This window comes from Simochromis diagramma, unplaced genomic scaffold, assembly GCF_900408965.1.
Source record: "Simochromis diagramma unplaced genomic scaffold, fSimDia1.1 OVJJ01000617.1, whole genome shotgun sequence".
In the NCBI taxonomy this organism is placed as follows: domain Eukaryota; kingdom Metazoa; phylum Chordata; class Actinopteri; order Cichliformes; family Cichlidae; genus Simochromis; species Simochromis diagramma.
This window is the reverse complement of record NW_024386953.1, coordinates 1,250,994-1,265,918: the sequence shown is the minus strand read 5'-3', so window position 1 is coordinate 1,265,918 and position 14,925 is coordinate 1,250,994. Positions and strand designations below refer to the sequence as shown.

General features: G+C 41.3%; 1 protein-coding gene across 1 annotated transcript in view; it reads left to right on the top strand.

Annotated features, from left to right (window-relative positions):
* reep3b (receptor accessory protein 3b) overlaps nt 1-14,677 on the top strand; it is a 40,568-nt gene extending 25,891 nt beyond the window's left edge. Inside the window, exons 6-8 of the mRNA XM_040038575.1 lie at nt 6,580-6,742; nt 12,526-12,659; nt 12,786-14,677. Coding sequence (XP_039894509.1) covers nt 6,580-6,742; nt 12,526-12,659; nt 12,786-12,857 — 369 coding nt within the window. The 3' untranslated portion in view covers nt 12,858-14,677. The remainder of the gene's footprint in view (nt 1-6,579; nt 6,743-12,525; nt 12,660-12,785) is intronic.
* Nucleotides 14,678-14,925: the final 248 nt, after the last annotated feature.

Sequence of the window (14,925 nt, the reverse complement as noted above, 5' to 3'; positions counted from 1 at the left end):
TTATGTTAGATAGCACGGCTAAGTCAGTTTTCATCTTCTTTCTCACTACTTTGCTACAGAGTAGGGCTGTGCGATATGACCAGAATCTCATATCCTGATATAAGACATCTATCGTCCTGATAACGATATAAATCACAAAAATGTAACATTTTCTGTAAAGTCTGTGAATCTCGGGCAGCTCGACTTGCGTGAAGTGTTTCCAGCTGGGCGTCGTGTAGCTGGAGTCGAGTGTTTTAACCAATGCATGAAACGATACATCTTTAGACATAAGTTGTAACGGCCGCCGTTTTCTTTGTGAGTATTTATTACACGGCGTGCTGCGGGGAAAAGCCTGTTCTAACGTTTGAGTCTAAGGGTTATTTTTTAGCACCTGGCTTCTCTTTTTTAATTCTCATCCGTAAATAATCTGAATCTTTCACGTGATTCAGTTTATTTTGAAAGGACTCAACAGGATCTTGAGCTTTATTGTGAAAGGTTTATGTGGAACATAAACAAGCGGACACGCGATGCTGTTACCGTCGTTGTTGCTAACGACAACGCATAAAAACAGGTGCTTGTCCGTCCGTAGTGTGGTTTTATTAAATATAAGAGAAAGAGAGAACTTTAAGAAATGAATATAGCCACTGCAGCGACCATCAGAACCATGAACAAATATTGCCGTAAACCTTTTATTTTGCGACACCACCAAACAAACGATAGCGTAAAATGAAACGATGGACGTTTTTATATCGTCATCCGATATATATGGTTATATCGAACAGCCCTACTACAGAGTAATAAAATACCAGTCTGTCAGCTTCAGCTCTCTTTGCTTGCAACAGCTTCCTTTGTCTGTGTTCTACAGTAACGCCTGTGGGCACTGAATGTCCTTATTTAGCTTGCTAAATCAGACGTAAGAGCATACAGACCAGGGGTCGGCAACCTGCGGCTCTTTAGTCTTTATTTTGCGGCTCCGCGTGGTTTGGGAAAATAAATTAGAAGTGTTTAGCTGAAGTGTATTTTATTTATATTAGTTTTTTTTTAAACTTGTAGTTCTAAATTGGAAGATTATTGTGATATTGAAATATAAAAATAAAATTATATCTTATTATTTTTTTCATCGCTCAAAATAAGCGTCACACTCGTGGAAGCTGAAACGGCGTGCATTTATCGAGACTTTCAACCTCAGGTAGGCCAATTATGGATCTTCGGGTCCACATTATGTCAGCAGCTCCACCATGAACTATGTTAAAACAAACACCGCTCATGCCTCACAGAGGACAGCTTACAGTCCTGTAAAGATGAAAGTCACTTCGTACAGCCCCGAGTTGCAGACGCTGTGCGCAGAGGTTCAGGAGCAGAAGTCCCGTTGTAAACATATCACAGCAGACCTGACGATGTTTGCATGAACACGCTTTTCAGCATGTCTTTATTGACCGCTTTTCACACACGGTTGCTGTACGCACACAGCCGGCTGTAGCTTTGCAGCTCACAGCCCGACACACACCAACACAACAACACAGAAAGCACAGACTTTAAGGCGGCGAGGCGTGATTGTGGGTGCTGCTCAGGTGCTTCCGCCTCCCCTGCAGCGGCGCTGCAGACCACGCCCCGCCACACACATTAACCAGGTAAAATACATATTTAAGCTGAATTTTGCAAATATATATTTTTCATTTTTCAGCAGCATAGTGCTTTTTTTCCCAGTTATTTTTTAAAAGTCAGGTCAAGGCTCCAAAAGCCCAAAGGCGATATAAGGGGGGCGGCTCACAACAGTTTGTGTTTGCTACATGGATCATTTTAGTTCAGCTTTCCTTTTATATTTCTTTAAGAGTTCAAAATGTGTTAATTACATGAATAAAATGTAATTTTCTCTGTAGCACTTCATGGATTTCAGAAGCAACACACCTTAGTTGTTCACACAAAGCATAAAGGTAAAAAACAATAACAGTGTTATCTTCATTTTAGATGTCAACAAGTATTTGCGGCTCGGTGTTTTCTTTTGCGTGGAAACCGGCTCCAAATGGCTCTTTGGGTGTTGAGGTTGCTGACCCCGATATAGACAGTCACTGTGGTATTGGTGCATGACTGAGTGCATAGGAGATGAATCGATAGCCTGTACGAGATCTTCACTTGACGATGTGTCTGATAGCCTTTGCACATGCTCACACATCCTCTGTGCATGTCTGTGCCTCAGATGGTCTTCCTGCAGAGCCAGTATAAATAAATTACATTTGAACTGGTTTCTTCAGCATTTCTTGAATACCTGAGTGATTCAGATACGCCCAGTTGATCTCACGCTTCACAGCACCTGAGCAGTGGGGATGCACTACAAAGGAAAAGCGAATGGTGTCAGGTTAGATCCACAGTAGTACAGCAGTATTTAACTGTGAGACACTACAAAACAGTGAACCCCTGTAACAAATTAATAACTGCTCACATTATTATTATTATGATGATGATGATGATCAAGGATTAGTCTGGTATTAAGTAATTTTATTTGTTTATGGGAGCAGCTGAAAGCAGCTTTATTAAGCAAGACTGAACAATTTAAGCCCATGTTTAGAAATGGAGGAATAATGATTTATAAATGATGCCAAACTAGTACATTATTAATGATTAATAGTATGTAGTTATTATAATATAGAACTATAATACAATTCTATTGTGTGTTTGTGTGTGTAAATAAATAAAGACGCAGAATTAATCTGAATTGATTGGACCGCTCAGCCAGGATTTAGCAGGTGCAATGTTCAAGTATCAGAAAATGTTAACATTATGTTAGGATGGTCTCTGTTAGTGTTACTATAAGATGACATTAGCTATGTTACCTTAGCCTAAGCATTTATCCAGTGCTTGCTAACACTTTAGCCTGTGGAGCGGTTGGTTTCACAACGACACCATCGGCTGTGTCAAACTAAACTACTTGAATGTTGTTAATGAGTTCAAACTGAAGGAAGTTAAGTTCTTGAGTGGTATTTCCACGACTGCATTGAACAAGGTTCTGCTGACCGTGCTATCCATCGACTCTGAATGGAGTTTTTAACAGGCCATACTTCATTTAAGCGTAACTGAAGTTCTTCAGTGGGATTAGTTTGTGGCTGACTTCAGCTGAGTAACAGTGTTATGTTCTGTTTTAGAAAAAGAGCACCTGCTTTTTCACATAATGAACGAGGTCAGGTGTGCATATTCTAACACAAAGAAGCAGCACTCAGCAGGATCAACGACAGGTCTGGTTGTTTTTGTGTCCTTGCTGTGTCAGTGCAGCCTCCTGTCTCACTTACTTGAAACATCCTGTTAATCAAAGCGATGCCTCTGTCACTGCCCTGCATCTCACTTCTCTCTCGCTGCCTCACTTTGAGTCTCTTATGGTTTCTTCCTTGACATGAAGATCTTCTTTCCTTACATATTTCATCTTTGTGTCCCGCGTTTGTCTTTACAGTCTCTCTTCTTTTCTCCGCATGCATGTTTTGTCATCACAGGGTTAGTAACAGTTTTTCATTTCTTTAAAATAGGCTTGCGTCTTACTAGGAATTTGATTGACCTTGGCTTTTACAGTAAAACCATCTGAAATGCACATAAAATCAGTCTGTTTGAAATATTTTAGCTGAGCCTAGAGCTGTGGTTAGACATGCAAACCTGGCATCTACACCACATGTACCTGCATGTACCTGCTGTCACAGACTGAGAAGAAAAGACATTTCAGAGCTTTTCCTCCGTCCAGTTTACAGTTCAAAGCTGCTTTTTTTGTCCATCTCCCAGCATGGGACTAAGATTCAATAAATGAAGTCATAGCAAACAAAGTAAAATCTAAAATGTGTTGTAATGTGGAAGCTTGCAGTCCTGGCTGGTTTGGTAACCAACCAGTTTACCAAATGAGTATTACAGCTCGCAGTGCTCCTTTTGTGAGATATGTCTGTATCCACACTGATAATTGATAAAACATTTGCATTGCTCTTGGTAACTACGGGACTGAAGAACTTATTGCTAATAAGATCACATAAACATAGTTTAGCTTTGAACAGGTAATGAAGGTCACATCACAGCAGATTAGATCCGAGTACTTTCTAACCATCATCTAGGCAACTCTTGGTTAACAATTTGCTAGTTTTAAGCAGATGCAAACAATATAAACAGGGACTATTTTGATGTTCCTGTCACTGCTATCAGGATGGTGCAGACACGCAGTAAACATGCATTTAAGTTGAAAACACTGTCGTATGAAAATGTAGCATCATTGACCCGAAATGAAAGCAGAATAATTGCTTCACTGTATTATTGTTAACTCGGAGTGCCCCAGAGAAACCCAACCACTGTCCAGATTAAAGGGTCCTCCTCAGTGGTTGTGTTTTTAAGAATTTGCTGATTGCAAGTGTAACAAACTCGACTAAATATGAGTTGATATTGTTCTGTATTGTGTGTTTGTTGGCCATCAGCATGCAGGGTTGTGAATGTTTTGGATCCTGGGGGAACACTGCAGATCTCAGCTGGACGTTTGCTTTTGAGATGATATTTTCTGCATCTGCACCAACTTGCCTCCTGTCTTCCCTCTGACGTTTGTTTCTTTTCTGTCTGCACTAACATCCTTGTGTCTTCAGGGTTTCGGTGGTTCAGCAGGCTGCTCTGGGAGGTAAAAACCAGTCAGTGTAAGCAGCATGGACAGAATGTTCTGTTTCGTACAGCTCAGCATCCACCCTTTGATTATCGTCTGTGTCCAGACCTGCTGCTTGAGAACATCAGTTTTAATTTGATTCTTCTTTTTGGTTTTGGTTTTGACATGGACTTGGTGGTGTTGCAAATACATGTCACTCATTATTTACGACACTGTTTGTTTTTCATTGTATGTCCCTTAATGTGTTTGACATTAATTTCATTGTTACAGCAGCATACCGGGGCTTTATGTTTACAAACAACAAACAAAAAGAAATTAAGAATTATATATCAAAACCTTCTAAATCACAAAGCTCTAAGAATAATAATAAATGAGCTTACATTGGTGCTACAGGGTGAAAATGTCCCTGTGAATGTCTGACTTCATCATTTTGAGAATCTTCAGGTTTTGTTCGCATTAACGTTTACCTGTAATAGCCCAAATATACTGCTGTACATTACAACAATACCCCCCACCCTGCTGTTCATGTTCTTTGTGAAGTGTTTCCGTGGTAACATCTTCATCATCATTCAGTAACATCCCTGATCTGAATGTATTCTGTACCTCGTTATTCACAGTTAGCGTATTCTTGTCATCATCAATTATTCGTCGTTATATGTTTAATTGATTTAAGCTTTAATTCCCAGATCTGAAGCAGACGGTATCATTTAATCAATTCCATTAGGTATCATTTACACTAGTGGGTCTAGTTACAGTGGAAATGCAGCTTCAGAGTGCTGAAGCCTGTTGCTGTTGAAGCTGTGGTGCTGTGACTGTGGCTTTGGGCCTTGTTAATGACACTGCACCCTCTCTGAGAGTCCAGTGTGGATGAGAGGCATCACGAAGGCAAACGAAGCCTGTTTCAGTCTTTATTTGTTCCTGATTGTCTCAGAGGCTTGAAAAACAAGTGAGCTAATCCTTTAATGCAGAAGGTTCCTTTCATGATGTCTCCCAGTATTTCATGTTTCTAAAAATACAGCAATGATGAAGGAAAAACACAGATCAGCAGCACAACAAGAAATGACTGTTGTGGAAAAACATGTAATGCTTCTTAAACTTTTTAATGTAAAAATGTTGTCACAGCAAAGTCATTTAAACGACACGTATGTATTTCTATGCTCCACCGTCGGTTTGTCTCACAGGTCTTTAAACCTGCATAAAGCCCTGTACAGTTGTGTAACAGCGCAGCAGCGCGGACTGAAGTTTAGTTTTCTCTAATGTAAATATTCTATTCTTCATGTAAGATACTGATAGTCCAACATATGAACGATCTCCTCCACGTCCATACTTCAGTAAATTGTTGGATCTATTTCCAGAAGTGAAGGGTTGCTCAACAGCAGCTCACAGTGCTGTAGTTTACGGTGTCTGTTTTTACTGTCAGATTTCTGCCGTTCCAATAATATGTCCTGTATTAATATATCATAGTGTTCCCAGTGAACTAGTAAAAGCTGAACAGCTCAGTGTTGATATTAATCAGAGTCACAGCTACACAATGACATTCTGGATACAATGATGCATAAATATGTGGAATTATAATGCATCAAATTTGAATTGTAGCTGTTTAGATGTGATGTGTGTCTAAGGTACAGATAAGCAAAGAAATATTTCCAATTATACAAAATAGAGTTATTATGAGGATTTTGACTGGTGAGTAATGAACTTTAGATATCTGACACTAGTTGCAAGCACACAAATACGTCTGCTTTTAATTTGAACAAATTAAAGTCTACAGTGTCTGTTATAACAACTGATGGGATCAGGAACAGGACACCGGTATGACTGTAGCCATTCACGTGAAAGATGACAGCCACACCTGGAAACAAAAGCATCACCACATGATTCAGATTATTGATAAACTACAGACTCTTTCTGTGATTGTAACACACATCAGCACTGCTGATCTCTGAGATGTTTTTGTGGTGTAATGCTGAGTGTTGTGTGTGCTGCAGGGTCAAGGGGCCATTACTGAGAAGCTGCGCAGCCTGAGTATGCATGACCTCACACAGATAGACCAGCAGGACGACAGAGGAAACCAGCTGTACCAGTACAGCTCCCATTCTTCCAACCCTGCTGTCAGGAGGTCTCGCAGCAGTGACGCTCCGGATGGAGATGGTACGCACACACACACACACACACTCGTGCACTTCTCTCATAAACGTAACACAACTTTTCAATCACAACAATTCATGGAAAAGGAAACAAAAAGAGAAAACAGTTCGTAAACAGAAAGCTAAAAGAATAAAATCTGTGATTAGAGGTTTGACTAGAACCCTGACAGCTGATTGATAACATGTTTGATATGGTAGCTTTTTCTAAACAATGCTAAGATGAGATTTCCAGTCAAAGGTCAGTCCTTCGTGGTGGATGAAGGTGGCGTCGTTCTGTTTGTCACTGGTTCTCGCCACCGTCTCCATGACAACTACAAAACGTCTCGTATCTGAGGAAGCCTGCTGGGGTTTGGAGCTTTGCAGTGAGCCGGTGACTGGACCTTTAGTTATGTTCCCCCTGAAAAGTGTCTCCCTGCTGTACACAGTTCAAAACAAACCAGAGCCCTGAAGAGCCTGAGCTCAGCGTTTAGACTGTTGTATGAGCAACGATGTGCGCAGTGAGCACATGTGCTCAACACTCAGTCATGTAAGCACATGCAAACCTCACACATGCCATGAAGGGATGAATCCCAAACATGACTCCTGTACAGATATCAGTGAAACTCTTTCCAGTGATATTACGTCTTTATTTTATTATGAGTTTGGCAAAAAACGTCAAAGCAGTAATTCATGAAGACTGACGCTGGTGATGAATGAGAGAACATTATTTTATTACAATGTTGACTAATAATAATTAAGAATAATGACAAACATCATAAATAATAATGATGATGATGGTCAGAAGAGAACAATAAGGCACAGATGAGCAGGACTTTGTTGTACAGCTACATTGTTACCTTTGCACTTCTCTGTGTGTGTTTGTCCTCAGCGTGATGAGAACTGTAGGCTGGTTGGCATTTCAATGAAAACACTGAGTGTGTGAGATGACTTCCCAGCAGACACAGGGGATGAGATAAGGCTGTGTGGGATGCCAGTGGAATGTCAAACACACTCTCTCCTGCTCGCTCTCTCTCACACACACACACACACACACACACACACACACACACACACACACACACAGCAAGTAGGTGAGGTGTGGAAAGAGACAGAACGGGGGTGAGATGAAGGAGGAGAGGACAAAGATGAATGGAGATGTAGAGATGGATGGGTGGATGTAAGGGAGAAAGGCTGCTACACAGCATCAGGATACTGAGAGAGAGACTGTATTATGTATTCAGCTCAGACGAAGAGGAGGAGCTACAGAGAGATGAAGACGGAGACGTTTATGCCTGACAACTTCTCTTTTGTGTGCTCCTCGCTGCCTCTGAGGCTTCATGTTATGTCTGTCATCCTTTTAACAGACTTACAAATGACTGATGATGATGCACATTAGGGCTGTTCGATATAACGGTATATATCTGATGACGATATGAAAACGTCTATCGTTTAATATTACGCTATCGTTTGTTTTGTGGTGTCGCAAAATAAATTGTTTATGGTTTATTTACTCATGGTTTTGATGGTCGCTATAGTGACTGTATTAATTTCTTAAGGTTCTCTCTTTCGCTTATATTTAAAATAACCACACTACGGACAGATAAGCGACTGTTTTTACGCGTTGTCGTTAGCCACAGCGATGGTAAACCCTGCATTTGGCTCCGCTTGTTTATTTTCCACATAAACCTTTCACAATAAAGCTGAAGATCCTGTTGAGATTTTTCAAAATAAACTGAAGTGATGACAAACAGAAGGACCAGTCAAAACGAGGGGCCACCTCTGTAGCATGGACATGGTTTGGTTATGAAAAGTCTGACACGGACCAGAAAAGCGTACTGAGGTCCCCACCTCAGACTCAAACACGACAAACCTCTTTAACCACCCACGCAAGAATCACGTGAAAGAGTGTGGAGAGAGTTTACGGATGAGAAGCAACAAAGAGCCGTCAGGTGCTCAAAATAAACCTTAGACTAAACATTAGAGCAGGCCTTTCCCCGCAGCACGCCGTGTAATAAATACTCACAAAGAAAATGACGGCCGTTATAAGTTATGTGTAAAAATATATAGTTTCATGCATCAGTCAAAACATTCAGCTCCAGGTACACGACGCCCAGCTGGAAATACTTCAGCTGCCCGAGATTCACAGAATTGAAAATGTTTTTGTGATTTCTATCGTTGTCGGGACGATAAATGTCTAATATCAGGATATGAGATTGTGGTCAAAGGGCGCAGCTGCACATTCATTTTACTATTAACAGATCTGATGCTTAATAAATCCTGCATAGAACCTTTGTATTGTTACGACCACGTGTGGATGAGACGCACGGAGTCGGGGATGTAGAGGTGAATGAGCTTGAATACCTTGAGCCATAGTTTTCACGTGATTCGAGAGCTGCGGTACTGCGGCCCTTTGCCTTCCAGCCATCCTTTGAATATCTTTGAGTTTATCTTAAGCAAAATACCAGACAGTTGCTGTGTGAGATGTACTAATCAGCCTTTACTTAAAGCTGCCACGAGAGCGTCGAGTACGGTACCAGCACGTGAACACACCTCCCCTAACCCTGGACTATAGGCTCGCACCAATCCCTGCTTCTCCACAGCGACCCGGCTGTCAGTGGCGGCTCATGTAAACTATAGGAACAGTTTACCCGACATCGGGTGACAAACGAGAACACTACCAGAGCTGGTCCTGCACTGTCCAAGTCAACAAAACATAAGATTTGTGGTAGTTTGTTTAAACCAGCTATGTAACACTTAATTTTGCTTTAACAATGAATAATAACCTGTTTTTACCTTCTTCACATTGACCCATCCAGATGGAAAATACATGTAGCTGTCCATACTTTGAAAGCTTTCAGTCCTGCGTTAAGAGCCTACACAGTATAAAAGATGGGTGGAGCTTCTGTGGCATCACCCACTGGTTTCCACTGTTGGAAGGATGCAAAGATATGGATGGGGAAGGATGGTTTGTGACTGTGAAACTGTACACTGGCTGACAACCAGCTAAGCAGTACATGGTTTTTTTTCACAGATAACTGTGTATGACCTAAAATAGTGACTGAGACCATAAGAAGCCAGGTTTTTCTCACTGACATCTTCATGACTGGAAGTCTTTGTGTAACCATCGTCTTTATGGAAGAATGCAGGTTTTTTCAAGCCAGAAGTTACAGCCTTGGTTTATACTGTCTGTGGTTCTTTGCCACAAAAACACATATAGAAATAACAACAAGGTCGACAAGAAGAATTGAGAATGACATCATTGCTATGAAAATTGCTGTCAGTTAATTGAAGAGCAGGAAACATATTCCACTGGACAGTCTACAGATCAGAGCACTGCTGAGGCATGGTGCACTGTTCTGGATCTGTACTGACCACAGGGTTAGGGTGTTTCTTCTTCTTTGGTCGGTTCACTGACCAAAGAAGAAGAAACACCCAGTGCATCATGGGAATCCCCAGCAGCCTACGTCTATTGCAGCATAACTAAGGGAGGATTCAGGGTCACCTGGTCCAGCCCTAACTATATGCTTTAGCAAAAAGGGAAGTTTGAAGCTTTAAAAGTAGAGATGGTGTCTGTCTCCTGAATCCAAACTGGAAGCTGGTTCCTGAAAACTGAAGGCTCTGCAGGATGTTTCTGTGCGAGCGCCGGAGCCGTGCTGTACAGTCGTGAGTGTCGTTCTCTGTCACAACACATGATGTGGTTTCTTCTTTCTGCTAGTTACTGATTGTGAGTGTGTTTGGTAACGATTCATTCATCAAGTCCAAATCAACTTTGTCGTCATACTAATATTCAAGTATAGTGCATACAGTTGATACAAGTAGGAGTGTGTATTGGCGAGAATCTGGCGATACAATATGTGTCACGATACAATATATTGCGATACTAAAAGCCAGACGATATTTGTGTTTGTGTTGATTGTATGAAAACTCACAGTAAACAGTCCAAAGTGTTAAATGAGCTATGTTAACTAAAACAGAGGGATACGTTTCACTCTCTCTAAGTTCAAAATGAATGGAGAAATGTCTTATCAGAAGATAAACAAACAAAAACCACTTTACTGATAGAAGTAAACAATGTAACACTGAGGTCTTACTTAGTGAGTACTATGATTTTAAAATACTAATCCAAAAACTGCTCTCTGCAGCATCAAAAAGAAGCACTTTTATGTGACCTTAACATAAACAAATATACATGAAAAATGAAATTGCTTGAAGAATTCATCCAAGTAAACAATATAAAGTGCTAATAAAAGAAGCCCTGCAATGTCCACCAGTGGAACACTTTTTGTGCAACCTGAAAAGGAGTTTGTTCGTCTGTGACTGAAGGTTCCACGGATCAGTATGTGATGAGCTGTGATCTCGAAGTCCAAGCAGCTGTCTCTGCTGAGCTGAGAGTCCAGGACTGTCGCTGTGACTTCTTGGTACAACTTTGGAGAGCGATGTCTGCGATATGTTGTCCGGAGAGACGGTGTAACGGGGCTCCAGCGTTGTAATCATATCACCAAATCCTTTATTCTCTACTGCACTCAGACAGCGCAAATAGAAACAAGTACTGACTGCGCTGGTTTTGTTGCACGAGTCAAAGTTGCTGGTAGTTTTAAGGTTAGTATTTGATGCTACGTTGCTATGGTACTCGTAAATTTGTGTTACCTGAGTATTTGACTGTGGCGGTGCAGATTTTACGGACTTCGTAGCTCTCGTCAAAGTCTTTACTGCCTTGTTTTGTCCTAAATCCAAAAGAAGTCCACACATCTGCTTTGAAAGCTGCTGAGGCCAGCTGTGTCCTCTCCTCTTCTGTCATCAGTGAGCTAGCACAGTTTGCCACACGTCCGCTGGTCCACTTCTTAGGTTTGGTAAAATAGACGCTTCTACGGCACGTCCAGTGTTATTGCGAGACCTTGTTTTTCCATCATAGTGAAAGCGGTAAAAACTAGCGGCCGGAGTTTGAATTGCTACACATAAAAGAAATACACAGTAAATGCAAGTAAATTCTCAATAAAAAAATCGATAACACTGCTTTTGAATATCGATTCAGTATCGTAACACGAAACATCGCAATATTCCAATGTATCGATATTTATCCCTGGATACAAGAGTGCGATAGTGTGAGGCAGTCCTGTCCATGATATGATGTCCACGAGCTCGTAATGATAAGCTCGGTGCAGTGAAGAGCTGCAGATGTTATTAATAATGAGGTTGTGCTGTTGTATGTTTATGACAGTGGAGCCAGAGAGAGGCGGCACTTCTGGTGTGTGCTGCCCTCTGCTGGGACACATGCGCCTCACAGTCATCGCTCACACTCTTCAGTATTACAAACAGTTTTCCTGTTGTTGGTCCTCACAGGAGCTCACCAGTTTGTGATGGTTTTGTGCCTCGTTGTTGTTTTAGTATCGTTGTGTATTTGATTTGTGCTTCTGTTTCCTGTTTATTTATATTACTGTACTGAATATTTCAGTTTGAGTGTGCTTATTGACTGTGGGCCCTTTTAATACTAAGAACAGTATAAAAAGTCTTACGTTGAATTTGGTGATCATTGTTGAAACTCAGACGTGTTGGTCAGCACGGACGCCTCACAGCAGGAAGGTCCTGGGTTCAAATCCGGGCACTCCAGCTCCGCCCAGAGTCCCAAACATGCAGTGAGGTTGGTACCTCTGAGTCTGTCATAGCTGTGAATGTGAGCGTCTTAATCTCTGTGTGTTAGCCCTGGGCGTCTGTGCAGGGTGAACCTCTTAAGTGGAGGAGAACAGATGGATGCAAACATTGTGTGTTTTGGTGATTCCTGACGCGTCTGTATGTGTTTCTATTCTCCAGAGTACTATTATGATCAGGAGGAAAGGACGGACGAAGAGGCCGAGCCAACCTTCTCTGAAGACGAGGCTGTGAGTCAGAAAGGACTGAGGCGATCGCAGAGTGTCAAACTGTCTCGATCCAGAGTTCGCAAAGACGTGAGTGTTCTGTTCCACTGAGTACGCACATTAGTGTGTCGATACATCCTTCTGCCACAGTCAGTAGTGCTGAATCTCTGGACTGCATGAACACTGATGAGTGTTTTTCTTAAACGTTGTCACCAGGCTCGTTACGGATCACTGAAGATTAAAGGCAAGAAGAGACCAGCGCTGAGCTCTGTTAACTACGGAGTCTGAAGACATTACTGCTGTCACATACATACACACAGCTGAGCAGGCTGCTGGTTGGTGGATGGTACTGTCAGCTTGTTTTTAGCTCTGACTTTTCACTCTGCTGAGCTCTTTGACGATCACCTTTCTGCTGACATATTTATTACACGCAGTGGCTCAAAGAGCGCTCACTCTCAGCGAACACGGGCTGACTTTGTTGTGGGACGTGTGATTTGTTTCTTTCTTCGTTAGCATTGTAGACGTGTTTCTATGTGTGTCTAGATTTTAGATGAGCTGTTGATTTGTTTGTAATTTTACAGAACACATGCCACCTAAGGCGTCCTCTGTGAGGAGTTCATAAAGTCATGCTTCACTAGTTTTCATGCTGTTGCATCACAGCATAACAGTAACCCCTCAATAGGCACAAGCTTTGGTTTCTTAGATTCATCTTTGGTTCTCCACTATTGTCAACTTTTTGCATCAATGATTTTTCTTGTGCAAAAGACCAAAATCTCAAAGTTTGAGTGAACCTTCAACTATTGTGTGCTTGGCTGGAGTCACGTGACACTAATGGCTAACACTCATACTCTACATAGACATTTACATTGCTTTTAAAATAGCTTGTTAAAAATCTTAATTAAAGCTTTATCCAGGCAGTTGTTGTAAGAGCAGCAGAAGAAGGGCGAATGTCTAATAACACGTCTGTCTTATTAGCAAACATGAGCGAGCTGCACATTCAGCTACACAACAACAACACAGTTGTGTTACTAAGTGCATTCAGGAGTAAATCATCCTGATTTGGATTGAACTTCATTCCAACTTTCAGCTCAGAGTGAAAAATCACTGTTCTCGTAGTGGAATATAAAATGTTGAACTTGCATTTAGAATAACCAAAGTTGTTTTTATTATATATAAATATGTTTTTATGATTTATTTAGCAGTTCAGCTTCAAACTCTATTCGAAAAGTTTGGCATTAGTTCTGCTTTTGCTGCCTTTTAGCTGTTTTACCTGCTCGTACCACTATTGTTGGAGTCTGGACTTGTGGCCTAATTGGTACCCACTTACAGTACCAGTGGAGACCAATGTGAAAGCATGAACATTTGAGGAGAGCAGGCCTGACAGAGCTGATATTCAGACTCTTCTGTCGGGGGAAACAACGTGAATAAGAGAGAGTGTCAGCACTTGTGCAGGCCTGCAGCTCCCACTCTTGATGATTATTTTCTGTTTTTTATTGGTGTACTTTGTACTGTGTCCCGATCACTCCCTGGTTGTAAATTTCAAGTCGTGTTTTGTGCTATTACTCAAGTTTTGCTTTCTGAATGGTGTTTTTTTTTTTTTTTTGTGAGGTGATCAAAAGGTGTTTTGTATGCAACCACATGTTTTGCACATATACCTCCTCTTATACTTTTATCTTTATGCTGTCCTTGCTTGTCATCTCAATTTTAATGTAACTAGCTGTGAGAGGATGCAGAGCACGAGGTGGCTGATGGATGCTGATATCAACAGCTGCTCGTAGCATTCGTTTCCTCGCACACTGCTGGTTGAGCGACGTTGTGATTTCTGCGTTTCTCTGGCAGAAACGATGTCGATGTGTCATCGTGCTCCTGGTTCAGCAGGTCGTCCTAAAGCAGAGGAATTTTCAGCCTTTTTTTATTTGCTTTGATGCAACAACAAGCCAAACGTATTCACATCAGCGGGTCCATGTAACGATTGTAACTGACTAATGATACCAAAGCTTTATGTATCCACACAAAGCACTGTGGCTGTGTGACATTTGTGGGGAAGATACCTGGTGTGTGGAGGTGTAATAAAAGAAAGTTTGTCTGACTGCAGTCAGGCCAACAGATCCTGTGGTCTGTCCATTATTATTCAGTTCTGAGAGTTTGCAGTACTTTAGTCTGTGCACTGAAATTGGCAGTGGATCTAATGTAGCGCCCATATTTCCTGTTAAAATGTTTGTGTGAGACTATGAAACAATACTGTACAGTGTTAATATTACAGAAGAACCGCAGGTGAAACAGACAAAATTCCTTTTATTACAAAATTATACATAAATGTATGAACTGTACTCCTGTGGTGCTGGGCGCTGTAACA